This window comes from Scyliorhinus torazame, chromosome 8 (genome assembly GCF_047496885.1).
Source record: "Scyliorhinus torazame isolate Kashiwa2021f chromosome 8, sScyTor2.1, whole genome shotgun sequence".
In the NCBI taxonomy this organism is placed as follows: Eukaryota; Metazoa; Chordata; class Chondrichthyes; order Carcharhiniformes; family Scyliorhinidae; genus Scyliorhinus; species Scyliorhinus torazame.
Window position 1 is genome coordinate 154,276,527 of NC_092714.1, and position 16,511 is coordinate 154,293,037.

At 55.0% G+C, this 16,511-nt stretch overlaps 1 protein-coding gene across 1 annotated transcript in view; it reads left to right on the forward strand.

Annotated features, from left to right (window-relative positions):
* The first annotated feature begins 14,156 nt into the window (after positions 1-14,156).
* ptchd1 (patched domain containing 1) overlaps positions 14,157-16,511 on the forward strand; it is a 150,974-nt gene continuing 148,619 nt past the window's right edge. Inside the window, exon 1 of the mRNA XM_072514396.1 lies at positions 14,157-14,715. Within this exon, the coding sequence (XP_072370497.1) occupies positions 14,365-14,715 (351 nt within the window). The 5' untranslated portion in view covers positions 14,157-14,364. The remainder of the gene's footprint in view (positions 14,716-16,511) is intronic.

The window sequence follows — 16,511 nt, forward strand, 5'->3', positions numbered from 1 at the left end:
TTCAGCAGCTTTCTTAGATTGGCCACCAGTTGCCTACCCTTTACGAACCCGGTTTGGTCCTCCGCAATTACGTCTGGTACACAGTCCTCAATTCTAGTCGCCAAGATCTTGGTCAATAACTTAGCGTCGACGTTGATCAAAGATATTGGCCTGTGAGATCCACAAGTCTTGCAGGTTTTTACCCCTTTTCAGAATAAGCGAAATAGTGGCCTGCGACATCGTCGGGGGGGGTAGAACCCCTCTGTCACTTGCCTCGTTAAAAACCCTGACCAGCACCGGCCCCACTATCTCGGCAAACTTTTTATAAAATTCCACCGGATACCCTTCCGGCCCCGGGGCTTTACCCGACTGCATGACCTTCAGGCCCCCTAATACCTCTTCGAGTGACCAGGGCCCCCAGTTAGTCTACCAACCTCCTACCCACTCTTGGGAAGATCAGTCCGTCCAGGAATCGCCTCATCCGGTCCCCTGGGGGGGTTCCGAAGTGTACAGCTTACTATAAATATTAAGGTAGATAAATCCCCAGGGCCTGATGGGATCTACCCCAGAATACTGAAGGAGGCTAGAGAGGAAATTGCTGAGGCCTTGACAGAAATCTTTGGATCCTCACTGTCTTCAGGTGATGTCCCAGAGGACTGGAGAATAGCCAATGTTGTTCCTTTGTTTAAGAAGGGTAGCAAGGATAATCCAGGGAACGACAGGCCGGTGAGCCTTACGTCAGTGGTAGGGGAATTACTGGAGAGAATTCTTCGAGACAGGATTTTCTCCCATTTGGAAGCAAATGGACGTATTAGTGAGAGGCAGCGTGGTTTTGTGAAGGGGAGGTCGTGTCTCACTAACTTGATAAGAGTTTTTCGAAGAGGTCACAAAGATGATTGATGCAGGTAGGGCAGTGGGTGTTGTCTATTTGGACTTCAGTAAGGCCTTTGACAAGGTCCCTCATGGCAGACTGGTACAAAAGGTGAAGTCACACAGGATCAGGGGTGAGCTGGCAGGTGGATACAGAACTGGCTAGGTCATAGAAGGCAGAGAGTAGCAATGGAAGGATGCTTTTCTAATTGGAGGGCTGTGACTAGTGGTGTTCCACAGGGATCAGTGCTGGGACCTTTGCTGTTTGTAGTATATATAAATGATTTGAAGAAAAATGTAACTGGTCTGATTAGTAAGTTTGCAGACGACACAAAGGTTGGTGGAATTGCGGATAGCGATGAGGACTGTCAGAGGATACAGCAGGATTTAGATTGTTTGGAGACTTGGGCGGAGAGATGGCAGATGGAGTTTAATCCGGACAAATGTGAGCTAATGCATTTTGGAAGGTCTAATGCAGGTCGGGAATATACAGTGAATGGTAGAACCCTCAAGAGTATTGAAAGTCAGAGAGATCTAGGTGTACAGATCCACAGGTCATTGAAAGGGGCAACACAGGTGGAGAAGATAGTCAAGAAGGCATACGGCATGCTTGCCTTCATTGGCCGGGGCATTCAGTATAAAAATTGGCAAGTCATGTTGCAGCTGTATAGAACCTTATTTAGGCCACACTTGGAGTATAGTGTTCAATTCTGGTCGCCACACTACCAGAAGGATGTGGAGGCTTTAGAGAGGTTGCAGAAGAGATTTACCAGAATGTTGCCTGGTATGGAGGGCATTAGCTATGAGGAGCGGTTGAATAAACTTGGTTTGTTCTCACTGGAACGACGGAGGTTGAGGGGCAACCTGATAGAGGTCTACAAAATTATGAGGGGCATCGACAGAGTGGATAGTCAGAGTCTTTTCCCCAGGGTAGAGGGGTCAATTACTAGGGGCATAGGTTTAAGGTGCGAGGGGCAAGGTTTAGAGGAGATGTACGAGGCAAATGTTTTACACAGAGGGTAGTGGGTGCCTGAAACTCGCTGCCAGAGGTGGTGGTGGAAGCAGGGACGATAGTGACATTTAAGGGGCATCTTGACAAATACATGAATAGGATGGGAATAGAGGGATACGGACCCAGGAAGTGTAGATTATAGTTTAGTCGGGCAGCATGGTCGGCACGGGCTTGGAGGGCCGAAGGGCCTGTTCCTGTGCAGTTCTTTTCTTTGTTCTTTGTTCCCTAAACACCTTGTTCAGCCCTGCCGGGTCCCCCACCAGATTTCCCTCCCCATCCGTCATCCTTCCTATCTCCTTAGCCGCTTCTCTCTTCCTTCGTTGTTGCGCGAGCATTCTGCTGGCCTTCTCTCCATGCTCATATATCGTGCCTTTTGCCTTTCTAAGCTGCTCTATGGCCTTGCCTGTAGTCAGCACCCTGAACGCGGCCTGCAGCCTCTGTCGTTTCCTGAGTAACTCTGGCCTCACGGACCCCACGTAGCTCCTGTCCGTCCCCAAAATTTCCTTAACCAGTCGGTCCATTTCTGCCCGATCTGTTCTGTCCCTGTGAGCCCGGATTGAGATCAGCTCCCCTCTCACCACTGTCTTCAGTGCCACCCAGAGCACCGCTGCGGAGACTTCTCCGGTATCATTTACCTGCGGGTAATTCTGCATGCATCTCCCAAGTCCCTCACACACCACCTCGTCCGCTAGCAATCCAACTTCCAGCCTCCATTGTGGGCGCTGAAAGCTATCCTTACAAATCTGTAGATCTACCCAGTGCGGAGCATGGTCCGATATGGCAATTGCCGAATCTTCTGCCCCTACCATCCCGGCCAGCAAGTCCCTACTTATGACAAAGAAATCGATTCGGGAATACACCTTGTGTATGTGGGAGTAGTACCAAAACTCCCTCGCCGATGGCCGGCTAAATCTCCACGGATCAGCTCCCCCCCATTTGCTCCATGAACCCTCAGTTCCTTTGCCATCACTGGCAACCTGCACGTTTTTGAGCACGACAGATCCAGGCTCGGGTCCAGGGCTGTGTTAAAGTTCCCACCCATGATCAGTTTGCGCGAGTCCAAGTCGGGGATCTTCCCAAGCAACCTCCTGATAAAATCCACATCGTCCCAATTAGGGACATACACACTAACCAAGACTACTCTCACCCCTTCGAGCTTACCCCTAACCATAACAAATCTGCCGTCCCCATCCGCAACTATACCCTCTGCCTCAAACTGAACCCTTCTATTAATCAGGATCGCAACCCCTCCTAGTCTTAGTGTTGAGCCCCGAATGAAAGACCTGACTAACCCAGCCCTTCCTTAGCCTAACCTGGTCTGCCACTTTCAGGTGCGCCTCCTGCAGCATGACTACATCCCCTTCAGAACCCGCAAATGCGCGAACACACGCGCCCCCTTCACTGGCCTGTTTAGCCCTCTTAACATTCCAGGTGATCAGCCTGGTTGGGGGCACTTCGCCACCCCCCCCACGCCGATCAGCCATCCCCTTTCCTTGGCGAGCCCCCCAGCCACGTGTCGCGCATCCTCTGGCCCGCCTCCTGGTCGGCTGCACCCATGACCTCCTCACTGTTGCCATGTCCAATTTCCATCCTCGTCAGCAGATCAACTCCCCCCCCCCACCCAAGCAACACCATCCTCGTCAGCAGATCAACTCCCCCCCCCCACCCAAGCAACACCATCCTCGTCAGCAGATCAACTCCCCCCCCCCCCCCCCCAAGCAACACCATCCTCGTCAGCAGATCAACTCTTTCCCCCCCCCCCCCCCCAAGCAACACCATCCTATCACCTAACCCCTGCTCTAATCTAACTATATGGTTGTTGAGGACTTCTAAGGGCGGCCATGAGCTGACCGGTCTTGCACAAGGTGGCTCCCGCTTGGAGGTGTTGGTTTTGGCCCTTTCTACCCAGTTAATGGGTGACCTTTGTGGATAAAGTGAGAAGTGAGTGGAGGATGATAATTTTCACCGCCAGAGTGGAATTTCGGCAGGGTATCACACCCAGCAAAAGTTGGTGAAGCCTTAGCTCAAGGGTTGGAAGATACGCGTGGTGCAGCACAAGGGGGGAAAATGGCAGAGGGGAAGGGTCATCGTTGTCTGCCACACTGCCTGTGGAGCTGTTGATGGACTTTATCAAGACGGAGTTTCAGCAACAGCGAAAGGAGATGCAGGAGGATTGGTCCAGGACGATGGAGGGAGCAGTAGCCCCTATTTGCAGGATGTTGGATAAGGTGGAGAAGTGCCTGGAGTCACAAGGTGCAACGATCCAAGAGGTGGAAAGGGCAGTGTTCGATCATAGTGACCTGACTTGTGTCATAGGAAGCAGAGATGGCAATCCTGAGGGAGGCTTGTAAGGTGCTACGGGCGAGAGTTGATGACCAGGATAATCGGTCCACTCGGCAACGTAGGTCTGTTGGAGGATATGGTGGGAACAAGTGCCACTGGCTATGTTTCGAGGTTGTTCGAGAAGTTGGTCAAGGTGGGGGTCTTCAAGAAGGCCCCAGAGGTGGATCATGCCCATTGGTTATTAAGACAGAAGCCGAGAGTTGGGAGCCACCTTGGGTGGTGATTGTGTGTATGCACAAGTTCCAGGACAAGGAGAAGATTTTGTGGTGGGCGAAAGCAACTCAAGACTGCAGCTGGGAGGGGAAACCGAATCCTGATCTACCAGGACATTTGTGCTGACTTGATCAAACAGCAGGCAGGGTTCAATAAGGCCAAGGTGTCGGTCTTTCGGAGCAAGTTCAGTTTTGGATCAGAGTAAGGCGGTGGAGGCAAAGTGGGGAGGGGTGGTTTGGGCAGTTTAGGTACTTTGTTTGGATCTTTGCGGGGGGGGGGGGGTCACCATGCAAGCAGGGAATGCTAGTAAATGGAAGCAGAGTGGAGGGGGTACCCCAGTGGGTGATTGGGGGTGAAGTTGGGTGTGGGGCAGGGAGAGGCTGGTGACGCAGTTGTTGTTTTGGTTGAGATTAGGAGGCAATGGAGGAGGGGTCTATTTTGGGTGGGCCCAGATGAGAGAGGCTCCTGATGGTTAAGTGGGATCTGTGCTGAGGTGGGGATGACGGACTTTAGTACGGGGGGGGGGGTCAGAAACCTGGTCCAGTGAGAGGGGTCCTGGTCGGGGCGTTGGTGTTGTTAGTACATGCGACCAATTGGGATAACGCAAACTTTGTTAAGAAGCTGGTATCGTCCATCCCAGATTTTGATTCCCATCAGTTGATTATGCGGGGCGCTTTTAATAGTATGTTGGACCCTAGGGTGGATAGGTCTAGCCCCAAGTCAATGGTCAGGTTGGGGATGGCAAAGGAACTACTTGTAGACCAGATTTGGCAGGGGGGGGGGGAATGAATCCATGGAGGTTCAGGCAGCCGGAGAGATGGAGTTTTCCTTCTTCTCCAATGTACATTGGGTATACTCCCGTACTGATTTCTTTATGGTGGGGAAGGCTGTGTTGTTGGGGCTCGGAATATGCCGGGACAGTAATTTCAGACCATGCGCCGCATGATGTGGATGTGAGGTTCGAAACGGGACGAGTGCAGAGACCAGGGTGGAGGTTGGATATAGCACTCCTGGCAGTTAAAAAGTTCTGCGAGGTGGTATTGGCGATAAAGAATTACGTGGAGCTTAATCAGAACAGGAAGGCTTCTAGGGCAGCACGGTGGTGCATTGGTTAGCAATGCTGCCTCAGGGCACCGAGGTCCCAGGTTCGATCCCGGCTCTGAACAAAGAACAAAGAAAAGTACAGCACAGGAACAGGCCCTTCGGCCCTCCAAGCCCGTGCCGACCATGCTGCCTGACTAAACTACAATCTTAAAGAAGCTGGGTCACTGTCCGTGTGGAGTTTGCACATTCTCCCTGTGTTTGGGTGGGTTTCGCCCCCACAACCCAAAGATGTGCACGGTAGGTGGATTGGCCATGCTAAATTGCCCCTTAATTGGAAAAATGAATTGGGTAATCTAAATTTATTTTAAAAAAGAAAGAAAATGGGGAGGCTTCTGCCTCCACGTTCTGGGAGGCATTAAAAATAGGGATTAGGAAGAGAAGTGGGCAATTCAGCTCTTCGAGCCTGCTCCGCCATTCAATCAGATCATGCTGATCTGTTCCTGGTCTCAAATCCACCTCCCTACCTGTTCCAGCTATCCCTTTAACCCATTTTTTCCGTTGATTATTCATTTTTTTCTAATTAAGGGGCAATGTAGCGTGGCCAATCCACCTACCTTTGGGTTGTGGGAGTGAGCCCCACGCAGATATGGGAAGAATGTGCAAACTCCACATGGACAGTGACCCAGGGCCGAACCTGGGTCTTCGGTGCTGTGAGGCAGCAGTGCTAATCACTGCGTCACTATGCTGCCTTTTAACCCATTTTTTAATGTCAGAAATATAAGTTTCACGACCCTCTGCGAGTAGTAGCTCCTTCCCATTTCAGTTCTAAATCTACCGTCTCGCAGCCTATATCTGTGATGTCTTGTTCTAGATTGTCCTTCAAGGGGGAACATTGGTCTATGCTTACTTTATCAATCCCTTTCAGTATCATATCTTCCTCGATCAGATCCCCTCTCATCCTTCTAAACTCCAGCGAGTATAAGCCCAAACTGTTTAATCACTCCTCACACGTCAATCCTTTCATCCGCTGAATCAATCTGGTGAATCTCCTCTGAACTGCCTCCAATGCCACCACAGCCTTCCTCAAATAAGGAGACCAAAATTGGGCACAATATTACAGGTGTAGTCTCATCAACAACTGCAACAACATTCCTCTACTTTTATACTCCAGTCCTTTTGCAATAAACGCTAATATTCCATTTGCCCTTTGAATTACATGCTGTACCTGCATACCGACGTTCTGTGATTCATGAACAAAGACACCCAGATCCCTCTGTCCAGACACATTTTGAATCGGCTATCCATTTAGGTAATATTTGCCTGACTATTATTTGGGCCAAAATGGATAACCTCACACTTATCTACATTAAACTCCATCTACAAAATGTTGGCCTGTTCTCTTAGCTTATCTATATCCGTCTGTAAAATCTTTATCTCCTCTTCACTGCCTGCTTTCCCACCTATTTTAGTATCATCCGCACATTTTGCTATGTTACACTCTGTCCCTTACTGATCATTTATATAGATTGTGAACAGTTGAGGTTCGAGGACTGACCCCTGCGCAACCCTCTAGTTACAGTTTGTCAGCCAGAGAAGGATCCACTTATCCAACCCTCTGCTTTCTGTCAGTCAGGCAATCCTCAATCCAACCTAGTTCTCTACCCCAATCCCCTGCGATCCCATCTTCTAGATCAGTCTTTTATATGGCACCTTGCCAAGTGCCTTCTGGAAGTCTAGATATACCATATCCACAGGTTCCCCCTTATCCATCTTGCTGGTTACGTCCTCATAGAATACAATGAGAGTTTGTCAAGCATGACCCTTCATAGAACCATGCGGACACTGGTGGATTGAGCTTTGTCTTTCCAAATGAAGGTGGTGGTCCTGGCGAGGTTATTTGCTCTAAGGCCCATAGGATTAAGGTTGAGGGAGGACAGGTGCAAGTTATTGTAGAGGTGGACCGGAGGCACTCGGGGGCCTCGACTATGGAGCTATAGGGGGAAAGGAAGAAACTGCATAGGGCAGCATGGTGGCGCAGTGGTTATCAGTCCCGGGTCACTATCCGTCTGGAGTTCGCATATTTTCTGTGTCAGCGTGGTCCCCCCCCCCCCAACCCCAACCCCCCCCCCCCAACCCCCCCCCCCCAACCCCAACCCCCCCAACCCCAACCCCCCCCCCACCCCCAACCCCCCCCGCCTCAACCCAACCCAAAGATGTACAGGATGTGGATTGGCCAAAGAGTCTAGTTTTATTCATATAGGGGAGAGTTGAATGCTTATAACTAATAAACAAAATATTGGAAGTGTTTTGACTGTGGGAACCCAGTCATTTTCGATATAATGAATTAGCCATTGTATTCAATACTGAGAACGGTGTAATTAACTAATCAATTTTTAGTTAGGTCTCCGCCAAGTTGGGTGGCATGGTGGCACAGTGGTTAGCACTGCTGCCTATGGCACTGAGGACCCGGGTTTAATGCCAGCCCACTGTCTGTGTGGAGTTTGCACATTCTCCCAGTGTCTGCGTGGGGTGTCACCCCCACAATCCAAAAATGTGCAGGTTAGGTGGATTGGCCACGCTAAAAAATAATGGGAAAAAAATAATTGGGTACTCTAAAAGTATAAACAGAAAGGTCTCCACCAAGTTATGAAATATGGCAAAGCATGAGGAACACATCCAGTACTTTTTCTAAGGTTGCACATGCAAACACGGAGCTAGTTTTGATAGTCACCAATCAATCTCAAGTAGTGTCCAATGTTCGATTAACAAGTTACCCTCCAAGTAATAGACATTCATTTGAACAAACCGGAAGGTCCCAGCTAAAAATTAGAAGCCAATGAATGCAAAGGAGGGGTTAAAACAGAGATAAGAATTCCCTTAATAGGACCTCATGGTTCAGATTCTTTGTTCCTGAAAAACAGATCAATGAAAATAAATTGATAGAAATAAAAATATGAGGTTAAGGTGGAGGGGAGAATTCACAGTTTGAAGTTGTTGAACTCAAATGTTAAGCTGCAATGTGCCTATTCGAGAGATGAGGGGCGGGATTCTCCACCCCCACGCCGAAGTGGCCACGCCGTCGTGAACGCCGTCGAGGTTCACGATGGCGCGGAACGGCCCCGGTCCCGACCGATTCAGGTCCTGACAATGGGCCAGGATCGGGGCCGTGTCATCTGTCGCCCGCGTAAAAGCGGCGCCGAATAGATGACGCGGCCGGCGCCGCATAACGGACGTCATCCGCGCATACGTGGTTGCCGTCCTGTCCAATTCCGCCCCGCAAATAGATGGGGGACGGATCTTGCGGGGCAGCGGAAGGAGGTCCTCCTTCAGAGAGGACGGCCCGACGATCAGTGGGCACCAATCGCAGGCCACCCCACATTGCAGGTGAAGCCCGGTGCAGGATCCCCCCATGCCCCCCCCCCCAGCGTTCACGCACCGCCCACGACTGCACCGACCAGGTGTGGACGGCGCCTGGGGGAACCCGCCGTTTTGGCCTGGCTGCTCGGCCCATCCGGGCCTCAGAATCACGGGGGTGCCGGAGAATCGCCATTTTGGGTGTCTCCGGCGATTCTCCGGCCCGCAAAACTCGACAGGGCCATTCCCGCCGCTTGGGAGAATCGCGGGAGGGCGTCGGACCGGCGTCCCTGGAAATTTCGGCTGCCCAGGCGATTCTCCCAACCGGCGTGGGAGTGGAGAATCGCGCCCGAGGTGCTGTTCCTCCAGTTTGCGAAGGGCTTCACTGGAACATTGCAGTAGGCCAAGGATAGACATGTTGACATGAGAGGAGGATGGTGAACTGAAATGGCATGCGACAGGAAGTCTGGGTCCTGCTTGCGGACGGACTAGAGGTGCAGTCACCCAGTCTGCGTTTAGCCTTTATAATGTAGAGTAGACCGCCGGAATGTGGCGACTAGGGGCTTTTCACAGTAACTTCATTGAAGCCTACTTGTGACAATAAGTGATTATTATTATTAGACCTCATGAGAGCAGCAAATGCAATAGATCCGATTGAAGGAGGTGCACGTGAAGCGCTGCCTCACTTAAAATGGGTGTTTAGGGCCTGGGATGGTGAGCAGGAAGGAAGTAACGGGAGCAGGAAGGAAGTAACGGGGGCAGGTCTTACACCTTCTGCGATTGCTTGGGAAGGTGCTGTGGAAGGGGGGTGCGGTGTTGCGGGTGATGGAGTGGACCAGGGTATCCCAGAGGGAGCGGTTCCTGCAAAATGCTGACAGGGAGAGTGAGGGGAAGGTGTGTTTAGTGGTGGAATCATCCTGGAGTTGGCAGAACTGGTGGAGGATGATTCTTTGAATGTGGAGGACACGTACTAACCACTATGCTACCGTGCCACCTCTCCGAAACCCTCCACCTTTCTCCCCCACCTCCCCCTCATTTTCCTCCTGCCCTCCCCCCCCAAATCTTCCTCCACTCCCTCCTCCAACCCCCACCCCCTCCCCTCCCTCCTCCAACCCCACCCCCTCACCTCCTCTCCCTCCCCACCTCCACCTCCCTTCTCCAACCCCCACCTCCCTCATCTGCCTCCCCCCCATCTCCAACCCCCACCCCCTCACCTCCCTTCTCCAACCCCCACCCCTCACCTCCCTCATCTTCCTCCCCCCCATCTCCAACCCCCACCCCCTCACCTCCCTTCTCCAACCCCCACCCCTCACCTCCCTCCTCCCCCTTCTCCAACCCCCAACCCCCTCACCTCCCCCTCCTCCAACCCCCACCCCCCTCACCTCCCCCCTCCTCCAACCCCCACCCCCCTCACCTCCCCCCTCCTCATCTTCCTCCCCCTTCTCCAACCCCCACCCCCACCTCCCCCCACCCCTCCCCCTGCACCCCCTCCTCCCAGACCCCCACCTCCCACACCCCCCTCGTCCCACCCGCACCCACCCCCCCACCCGCACCCACCCCCCCACACCTCCCTCCTCCCACACCTCCCTCCTCCCCTTTACTCCTCCCACACCTCCCTCCTCCCCTTTACTCCTCCCCCCTCACTCCTCCTCCCCCTCCCCTCACCTCACTCCTCCCCCTCACCTCACTCCACTACTTCCCTCCTCCCCCTCACCTCACTCCACTCCTCCCCCTCACCCCACTCAACCCCCTCCCCTCACCCCACTCAACCCCCTCCCCTCATCCTCCACCTCACCTCACCCCTCCCCCTCCCCTCACTCCTCCCCCTCCCCTCACTCCTCCCCCTCACCCCACTCAACCCCCTCCCCTCATCCTCCACCTCACCTCACTCCTCCCCCTCCCCTCACTCCTCCCCCTCCCCTCACCTCACTCCTCCCCCTCCCCTCACCTCACTCCTCCCCCTCCCCTCACCTCACTCCTCCCCCTCACCTCACCTCACTCCTCCCCCTCACCTCACCTCACTCCTCCCCCCTCACCTCACTCCTCCCCCCTCACCTCACTCCTCCCCCCTCACCTCACTCCTCCCCCCTCACCTCACTCCTCCCCCCTCACCTCACTCCTCCCCCCTCACCTCACTCCTCCCCCCTCACCTCACTCCTCCCCCCTCACCTCACTCCTCCCCCCTCACCTCACTCCTCCCCCCTCACCTCACTCCTCCCCCTCACCTCACTCCTCCCCCCTCACCTCACTCCTCCCCCTCACCTCACTCCTCCCCCTCACCTCACTCCTCCCCCCTCACCTCACTCCTCCCCCTCACCTCACTCCTCCCCCCTCACCTCACTCCTCCCCCCTCACCTCACTCCTCCCCCCTCACCTCACTCCTCCCCCTCACCTCACTCCTCCCCCTCACCTCACTCCTCCCCCCTCACCTCACTCCTCCCCCCCACCTCACTCCTCCCCCCTCACCTCACTCCTCCCCCCTCACCTCACTCCTCCCCCCTCACCTCGCTCCTCCCCCTCACCTCGCTCCTCCCCCCTCACCTCACTCCTCCCCCCCTCACCTCCCTCCTCCCCCTCCCCCTCACACTCCCTAATCCTCTCTCCTCCCCCCTCACACCCCCTAATCCTCCCCCTCACACCCCCTAATCCTCCCCCTCACACCCCCTAATCCTCCCCCTCACACCCCCTAATCCTCCCCCTCCCACCCCCTAATCCTCCCCCTCACCTCACTCCTCCCCCCTCACCTCACTCCTCCCCCCCACCTCACTCCTCCCCCCTCACCTCACTCCTCCCCCCTCACCTCACTCCTCCCCCCTCACCTCGCTCCTCCCCCTCACCTCGCTCCTCCCCCCTCACCTCACTCCTCCCCCCCTCACCTCCCTCCTCCCCCTCCCCCTCACACTCCCTAATCCTCTCTCCTCCCCCCTCACACCCCCTAATCCTCCCCCTCACACCCCCTAATCCTCCCCCTCACACCCCCTAATCCTCCCCCTCACACCCCCTAATCCTCCCCCTCCCACCCCCTAATCCTCCCCCTCACCTCACTCCTCCCCCCTCACCTCACTCCTCCCCCCCACCTCACTCCTCCCCCCTCACCTCACTCCTCCCCCCTCACCTCACTCCTCCCCCCTCACCTCGCTCCTCCCCCTCACCTCGCTCCTCCCCCCTCACCTCCCTCCTCCCCCCCTCACCTCCCTCCTCCCCCTCCCCCTCACACTCCCTAATCCTCTCTCCTCCCCCCTCACACCCCCTAATCCTCCCCCTCACACCCCCTAATCCTCCCCCTCCCACCCCCTAATCCTCCCCCTCCCACCCCCTAATCCTCCCCCTCCCACCCCCTAATCCTCCCCCTCCCACCCCCTAATCCTCCCCCTCCCACCCCCTAATCCTCCCCCTCCCACCCCCTAATCCTCCCCCTCCCACCCCCTAATCCTCCCCCTCCCACCCCCTAATCCTCCCCCTCCCACCCCCTAATCCTCCCCCTCCCACCCCCTAATCCTCCCCCTCCCCCACACCCCCTAATCCTCCCCCTCCCACCCCCTAATCCTCCCCCTCCCACCCCCTAATCCTCCCCCTCCCACCCCCTAATCCTCCCCCTCCCACCCCCTAATCCTCCCCCTCCCACCCCCTAATCCTCCCCCTCCCACCCCCTAATCCTCCCCCTCCCACCCCCTAATCCTCCCCCTCCCCCACACCCCCTAATCCTCCCCCTCCCCCACACCCCCTAATCCTCCCCCTCCCACCCCCTAATCCTCCCCCTCCCACCCCCTAATCCTCCCCCTCCCCCACACCCCCTAATCCTCCCCTCCCCCACACCCCCTAATCCTCCCCTCCCCCACACCCCCTAATCCTCCCCCTCCCCCACACCCCCTAATCCTCCCCCTCCCCCACACCCCCTAATCCTCACCCTCCCCATACTCCTCCCCCTCACCCCCTAATCTTCCCACTCCCCATCATCCTCCCCTCCCCAATACTCCTCCCCCTCGCACCCCCTAAACCTCCCCTCACACCCCCTAATTCTCCCCCTCACACCCCCTAATCCTCTCCCTCCCCCTCGCACCCCCTAATCCTCCCCTCCCCCTCGCACTCCCTAATCCTCCCCCTCACACCCCCTAATCCTCCCCCTCCCACTCCCTAATCCCCCCTCCCCCTCACACCCCCTAAACCTCCCCTCACACCCCCTAATTCTCCCCCTCACACCCCCTAATCCTCTCCCTCCCCCTCGCACCCCCTAATCCTCCCCTCCCCCTCGCACTCCCTAATCCTCCCCCTCACACCCCCTAATCCTCCCCCTCCCACTCCCTAATCCCCCCTCCCCCTCACACCCCCTGATCCCCCCTCCCCCTCACACCCCCTAATCCTCCCCTCCCCGTACTCCTCCCCTCACACCCCCTAATCCTCCCCATACTCCTCCCCCTCACACCCCCTAATCCTCCCCTTCCCACCCCCTAATCCCCCCTCCCGCTCACACCCCCTAATCCCCCCCCTCCCCCTCACACCCCCTAATCCCCCCCCTCCCCCTCACACCCCCTAATCCCCCCCCTCCCCCTCACACCCCCTAATCCCCCCCTCCCCCACACACCCCCTAATCCCCCCTCCCCCTCACACCCCCTAATCCTCCCTCTCCCCGTACTCCTCCCCCTCACACCCCCTACTCCTCCCCATACTCCTCCCCCTCACACCCCCTAATCCTCCCCTCCCCATACTCCTCCCCCTCACACCCCATACTCCTCCCCCTCCCCATACTCCTCCCCCTCACACCCCCTAATCCTCCCTCTCCTCCTCCCCTCACACCCCCTAATCCTCCCCCTCCTCCTCCCCCTCACACCCCCTAATCCTCCCCCTCCTCCTCCTCCTCCCCCTCACACCCCCTAATCCTCCCCCTCCCCATACTCCTCCCCCTCACACCCCCTAATCCTCCCCCTCCCCATACTCCTCCCCCTCACACCCCCTAATCCTCCCCCTCCCCATACTCCTCCCCCTCACACCCCCTAATCCTCCCCCTCCCCATACTCCTCCCCCTCACACCCCATACTCCTCCCCCTCACACCCCCTAATCCTCCCCATACTCGTCCCCCTCACACCCCCTAATCCTCCCCCTCCCCATACTCCTCCCCCTCACACCCCCTAATCCTCCCCCTCCCCATACTCCTCCCCGTCTCTGTCCCCACACAACCCCTTCTTACCTCCCCACCCACAGCCCCTTCTCCCCAACCCCCACACCCCCCTCCCCATACTCCTCCCCTCCACCTCCCCTCTGTCCCCACAAAACCCCTTGTCATCCTCCCCTCCCTCCTCCACCCTCACTCACTCCCTCAAGTTAGTTGGAGGGAGGGAGCGGGACCCGGGGGCCGGCCCGGGCTGTCCCGCCTCCCCCTCCCGTTCCCCGCCCCGCCGACAGCGCCGCCTTGCCGGGAGCCGGGCCTGCAGCCGAGGCCGCGCCGAGAGAGGGAGGCGGCAGGGCGGATGGCGGGCTGCTCGGACTCGGAGTCCAGGCCGGGCTCCGGGCTCTGAGGCCCGGCTCTGTGGGCCTGCCCGGCCCTTGCACCATGCTCCGGCAGCTGCTGCACCGGGGCCTCCGGAGCGGCTTTTACCGCCTGGGCCTCCTGATCGGTAACCACCCGGTGTTGTTCGCCTCAGCTCCCGTGCTGCTCTCCATCCTGCTGGGGGCCAGTTTCAGTCGCTACCGGCTCCAGGACGATATGGAATATCTGTTCGCACCGAGACACAGTCTGGCCAAGATCGAGCGGAGTCTGGTCAACAGCCTCTTCCCCGTCAACCAGTCCAAACAGCGGCTTTACTCCCACCTGCAGAGCCCGGGGCCCTATGGCCGGATCCTCATCACCCGCTCCGGCTCCGGAAACCTTCTAGAACCGCAACAAACCCGCCTCATCCTGCAGGTCAGAGCGGCACCTCGACCATTACCCACCCACTGCATACCCCATTACACCACCTTACCTCATTACATACCCCATTACACCACCTTACCTCATTACATACCCCATTACACCACCTTACCTCATTACATACCCCATTACACCACCTTACCTCATTACATACCCCATTACACCACCTTACCTCATTACATACCCCATTACACCACCTTACCTCATTACATACCCCATTACACCACCTTACCTCATTACATACCCCATTACACCACCTTACCTCATTATACACCCTAACCTCATCGCACACTCATTACACACCCTAACCTCATTACATACCCCATTACACCACCTTACCTCATTACATACCCCATTACACCACCTTACCTCATTATACACCCTAACCTCATCGCACACCCTAACCTCATTACACCACCTTACCTCATTATACACCCTAACCTCATCGCATACTCATCACACACCCTAACCTCATTACATACCCACTACCCACCCACTATATACGCCATTACACCACCTAATCTCATTACACCACCTAACCCCAATACATAGCTACCATATACCTCATTACATATCTATTAGCCACTCACTACATACACCATTACACTTCCTAACCTCATTACACACACACCACATACCTCATTACATACTCATTACACACCCGAACCTCATTACATACCCATTACATCCTTACCCACATTACACATCTACCACATACCCCATTACACCCCAACCCCATTATTACATACCCATTACACCCACCACATATTTAATTACACATCCTAACCTCATTACATACCCATTACCCACCCACTTCATACACCATTACTCACCCATACCTCATTTCACACCCATTACATACCCCATTACACCACAACCCCATTACATATCTGTACCTCAGTACAAACCCATTCCATACCCCACTACAGCCTCTAATCCCATTACATGCCCCATTACACCCCAACCTCATTACACCCTCTTACCCATTATACAACCTAACCCTATTACACACCCCATCATATACCCTATTATGCTTCTTTACCGATTACATACCCAATTCCACTTTTATACTATTACACATCCTATTATACCCCTTTACCGAATCACATAAGCTGTTACACCCCTTCACCCCATTATACATCTTACCCCATTATATACCCCATTATACCCCTTTACCCCATTAAACACCCATACCCCATTACCCATCATATGACGTAGAATACTCCTTTGCCAATGCATACCCTATTACTCGCATATCCGATTACATACACATTACACACCCTATTGTACACCCTTACCCCATTACATAACCTATTATACTCCTTTACTCCATTACACCCTCTTAATCCTTCCATATACATTACACAGCCATTACATGCCCTATAAACCCTCTTACCCCATTATACACACTATGAGACTCTTTTACCCCATTAAACACCCTATTATACACTTGTATCCCATTGCATTACACCCATTTACCCCATTAGAACATAGAACTGTACAGCACAGTACAGACCCTTCGGCCCACAATGTTGTGCCAAACTAGTCTGAAACTAAGATCAAATCAACCTACTTCCAATCATTCTAGTGCACTCCATATGCCTATCCAATAACCGCTTGAAAGTTTCTAAAGTGTCCAACTCCACTACCATAGCTGGGAGTGCGTTCCACGCCCCAACCACTCTCTGAGTAAAGAACCTACTTCTGACATCCCTCCTATATCTTCCACCGTGAACCTTATAGTTATGCCCCCTTGTAACAGCTACGTCCACCCGAGGTAAAAGTCCCTG